We start from the raw sequence: 5,482 nt of genomic DNA on the forward strand, positions 1-5,482 counted from the left end.
CTTTGACCATCATGACTCACACTACAAATAAAAAAGTAAACCTTGGTCTTCTGCTGTGGAAAAATAATAATTAATAAAATCCTTAGAAAATGTTTACAGTTAACGCTCACATTTCAAATTACATTCAATTATAATTAATTTTATCATTATTATTATTATTATTATTATTATTATTATTATTATTATTATTATTATTATTATTATTATCATTATTATTCCAATTACCAAAGTCTATAATTTTAACGGTGATTCTAAAATTTACTTATTTTTTTTTTATTTGTCACACGAACCGTTCGGAATTGTTCCATTTAAAAAAACAACTGATAGGGATTCAAGGGATTTTATTACGCGCGTACAAAGAAATAATAATGATAATGATAATGATAATATTCGCGTACCTGAATTATAAAGTTTCGAAAAAAAAAATCATCAATCTTATTATTTATTTCGTAGAAAAAGAAAAAATTCATCAAACGACGACGACGCGAAATTTTTTTTTTTTTTTTTCTACTACTTAATCATCATCCCTTCGATCGATGATCAATCAATCAATCAATCAATCAGTCAATCATTCTCGGTATATTTAACGTACGTAAAAATATTTATATCGTATGAATATATTTTTCTTTGTCACAAATTTTTTTTTTTAATTTTTCTATTTTCAAGGTTTTTTTGTTTTCCCTGGGACGATGGAGGATTTTGGACGATCGTTCGTGTCATTAGATTTTTTTTTTTTTTTTTACTGTCGTTAAAAAATTCTAATCATAAGATAAATAATATTTCAACGATATCCGGTTTTCGATAAATCGATACATCGATCGATCGATCGATCGATAATAATGGCGCGCATTGCGTTGAACGATTTACATCCTTACAAGGTATGAAGAAAATATCTGAGGAAAAACCGAAAATCGAACCTGGAATAAATGCTGGGAAATTCCCACAGGTACATAAACTCATCGTCGCGATTATTAATAATAATAATAATAATAACAAAAACGAATCAAATTAATTAGTATAACTTAATAAAAAAAAAAAAAAAAAAAAGAAAAAGGAAAATTCAAACGAAACATTTCGAACGTCGTCGAACATTTTAAAATTATTATTATCATCATCGTCACATTTAAGGTATTTCAATTATTTTATCATTGGACAAGGTATACAAAATCGAATTTTCTATTATTTATCAAAAATGAAAAAAATAATTAAGATTAATAATGTCCGAAAAATACATATAAGGGCTAACGTGGCACTAATCGAAAACATTCGTCAAAGAAATTTTTCACGTTGAGTTAAAATTGAAAATTTTAAATAATAATAATAATAATGAAAACGTTTATAAAAATTATATTAATCGGAGTGATTTTGTGCGTCGGTGTTAATAGCGTTCCACAAGGTACGAATTCATATTATTATTATCATTATTATTATTATTATTATTATTATTATTATTATTTTCGGTTGTGCGCGATCACGTTACGATTTTTCAAATTAAAAAAAAAAAAAAAAAAAAATTTATTCGTATATTGATGAATGTATAGTTATACGACGATTTATAATTATCATTATTAATGCTATTAATTTCAGGTACGAAAGATGAAAATGTGGAAAAACCCGTGGAAACGATGATGGGTCACGGCGATGATGAAACGTTACAACCAAACGCGAATAAAGGTTTTATCACGTTTAAAAAAATCCGAGAGGAATTCCCTGATCTCGTTAAAAATATACCCGTGCACGGGTCTAGAATACCCCCGGGTAATCCATCCTACGGATTGGGTATCGGTACCTTGTTCAACACTCTTTTGGGCGGCGTACATTCACTGTATCAAGATTTACTCAACAGGCAACAAGCATTCATAAATCTTTTGACGTGCGGTAATTGCGTCAACGAAGGATGGGATGCCATCGTCGACGTGGCACTAACCGTACCCGAACTCGAATGGGTTTACAAACCCTCCGACAAATCTCCCACGACGTTTTTCACGGCCGTTCATCAAAATGGTACCGTGACGGGTATCGGAGGTTCGGTTGTCAATGGGAGACCCATCGCCGAATATGCATTCGGTAATGACGGTATAAAACGTTATCTCACGGAAAAACAAAAGATAAAATCATCCGGATAAAAATCAAAAATTTTCCAGCTATTGTTATTATTATTATTATTTAATGATAATGTACCTACTCCCCCCCTCTCCCCAAATATTTACTTTTTTTTTTTTTGAATATTTTAAAATTATGAAGTCATCGTGCATTTTTCACGAGTGGGAAAAAATTAAATTTGATTTTGCGGTGTATTAAAATCCCCCCTCCCCCCGTGTCGGTTAAATTTCAATTTATATAATTTTAATTTGCGTTTTTTTTTTTTTTTTTTTTTTTTTTTAAATTGAACCGCAGCAAATTTTTTTTTTCCCGCGAAAATTTAAATTAAAATTTTTCGTAAAACCGAATCAAAAAAAAAAAAACAAAAAAAAACATGGCGTACTCTTTGTTTTTCCCCTTAAATTCTTTAAAAATTTTATTTTTAATTTAAATGTGAATTTGCTATAATAAAACTATAAAAAAACTTTTTTTTTTTGCTATAATTCATTTAGATTATTAAAAAATAAAAAAAAGAAAACTTTATAAAAAATTTTCTTTTCTTTTTCGAAAATTTCCAGAAAAAATATTCAACCAGACCCCTTCGAACATTTCCTCCTTTTTTTTTCCTTATTGCGAAAATATATTATTATTATTATTATTATTATTATCATCGAAAAACGTTTTTTTTCTAACTCTATACGATTCCTTCATCTTTTTTCCATGAGCGATAATGATAATGATAATAATAATAATAATAATGTTACATAATAATTTTTTTTCTGTTGAAAAAATAAATAAACGTTAAAGTTTTTATGACGTCATTTGTTTTGTTTTACGTTATCGAAAACGAGCGAACCTTAATTTTTTTATGTTTTTACTATCAGCTGGCATTTTAGTCAAATCGACTAATTTTAAATAAATAAATAATAATAAAAATAATAATAATAATAATTATATTTATTTATTTATTTACGTTTTCCATGAAATCTTTCGTTGCAAATTTTTTTTTTTCTTTAAATTTAATAATTATCTTTAAAAAATTTTTCCATTCGAAAAAATTTTTTTTTTTTTTTACCCCGAAATTTTATTTATTTATTTTATCATCATCATCATCATTATTATTATTAAAATTTGAGAGTCGGACAAATTTGTTTAAAAAACAAAAAAAAAAAAAAATATTTCGAGATTTGCGAAACCGGGGCCTTTTTTGTAATTGTTGAGTCCAAAAAGTCTAATGACCCGATCGTCTGACTACCCAACAAAGAAGAATGTTTTGTATCTATCTCTCTCTCTCTCTCTAGTTAGGTTCGGAAAATTTAAACGAAATCTTTTATTATTAAAATGATTATTATTGGCGAAATCGTCTTTATTATAACGTAAATTTTTTTTTCTCCGACATTTCTGCTTCCTTTTTTTTTCTTTTCTTTTCTTTTCTTTTCCTATTCTTTTCTTTTCTTTTCTTTTTTTTCTATTCTTTTCCTTTCTTTTTCTTTTCTTTTAGGGAAAATGAACGACGAACGAAGGAACAGACGAAATGACAAAAAAAAAGAAAAGTTTACAAGATATTTGCGTTATAAAAGAAAAACAAAAACAAAAATGGCGTCGTTTGAATTTATCTTAATGACCCAAAAAAAAAAAACGATGAGGTTCAATCATCGGCTCGGAAAAGTCTGATTATATTAACAGTGAAAAGCCTGTTTTTCTTTCTCTTTCTCTCTCTCTCTCTCTCTCTCTCTCTCTATCTCTCTTTCTCTTTTTAATGCCATTTGCCACAACCTTATCAAAATTTTTTTTTCTTTTTTTTTTAAACGTGTGTTTTTTCAAGTTCAATAAGGCACGATTCCAAGAACTTTTTCTAATTTATCTCATTTGTTTGTTTGTTTGTTTGTTGTTTGTTTTTCGTTTTTTTTTTCTTTCTCCCCAATAAACGTTTTAAACGGAAATTTTTTTTTTTTATTTAAAATTAAAACAAAACAAACGTTATTAATTTTAAAAGACGAAGAGATAGATAATCGATAACCTATTGAAAACTTTTTTTTTTTTTAACATGTCGGAAATTATACCTATAAAAAAAAATCGATTCGACATTGAATTTAAATTTTCAAGGTCAATGATACCTCACAACTCTTCTTACGTTTTCCCTCTCTCTCTCTCTCACACCTTCCCTCCCCTCTACCTCCCTTCCCCCTTCAGTTCCCCCCCAAATTTCGTACGGTAAATGATGATTTTCCATGATTGGAAAAAACAAACTTACGTGAAAATAATAAATCTCGTTTTGACATTTTAGTTACGATTAATTCCGCACGAGAGCGCTTTAATGGCGCGTAAATAATAAAAATTTTAAAAATTTAGTTACATCCATTCGCCGATAGGTGACTCTTAAAACTTTATCATCTAAGTACCCGTTTAAATGGAACGACAACGACAACAACAACAACAACAACAACAACAACAACTACTACTCTTCTTCTTCCACTTTTAAAAATTATTGATTATTAATTAATAATTAATAAAATATTAATTTATTAATTTCAAACCGGTAAACGACGATTTGAAGACACATATTTATCATTTCTCTTTCTTATTTATTTATTTATTTAATTTTTTTTTTTTTTAGTAGTCAAGAGAAAGTTTTAAAATAAAATAAAAACTATTTAAGAGTACCGAGTTCAAAAGTTGTTAAATAAAATCAATAATAATAATAATAATAACACAACCTTTAATGTAAATTTATTTTCTCTCTCTCTCTCTCTTTCATTCCATGTTTACAAAGCAATAAAAAAAAAAAATCTCGTCGTGTTCAAGAAAAATAAAATAAAAAATCATTAATGAAAACGATCTCAATTTTAAAACGCTTACATTTTTTTTTTTTTTTTTTAATTAAAAAAAATAAAATTTTCATTATCATTATCATTATCATTATTATTATTACCATTTAAGTACATTTTCACACACTCGTTTACCTTGGGCAAATAAAAAAAAAAAAATCGTTATTTTGACGATTTAAAAAAAAAAAAAAATAAAAACAAATTACACATGTCGGACACGAAAGACTTTTTAAAAATTCCCAAAAAAAAAAAAAAATATTAAATTTTCATTTCACGGATATTTAAACATGATGTCGATGACAGAACAGAGACCGAAAAAAAATTATTATTATTTTTCAAAAACAAACAAACAAACAAACAGGCAAACAGACAAACATTTCGACCGTGAAAATTTTTTTTTTTTACGTAATAAAACACGCGAAAATTTTTTTTATTTTTATTTTCCCAACAAAAAAAAACGTCATTTTTTTATTAATACCTTTTCCAGGTAATAATACATCATATATTACTTCTCCATAAATAATAATAATAATAATAATAATAATAATAATAATAATGATGATGATGAAAAA

The 5,482-nt window shown here is 26.5% G+C and overlaps 1 protein-coding gene across 1 annotated transcript; it reads left to right on the forward strand.

Moving 5' to 3' along the window:
• Positions 1-1,571: 1,571 nt before the first annotated feature.
• Positions 1,572-2,126, forward strand: Phum_PHUM427460 (uncharacterized protein; the record flags this gene model as incomplete). Its single annotated transcript, XM_002429265.1, has 1 exon — positions 1,572-2,126. One exon carries the CDS (start codon positions 1,572-1,574, stop codon positions 2,124-2,126), a length of 555 nt encoding a protein of 184 aa, XP_002429310.1.
• Between the last annotated feature and the right edge of the window lie 3,356 nt (positions 2,127-5,482).

The sequence above is a fragment of the Pediculus humanus genome, genomic scaffold (assembly GCF_000006295.1).
Source record: "Pediculus humanus corporis 1103172108195 genomic scaffold, whole genome shotgun sequence".
Taxonomy (NCBI): Eukaryota; Metazoa; Arthropoda; class Insecta; order Psocodea; family Pediculidae; genus Pediculus; species Pediculus humanus.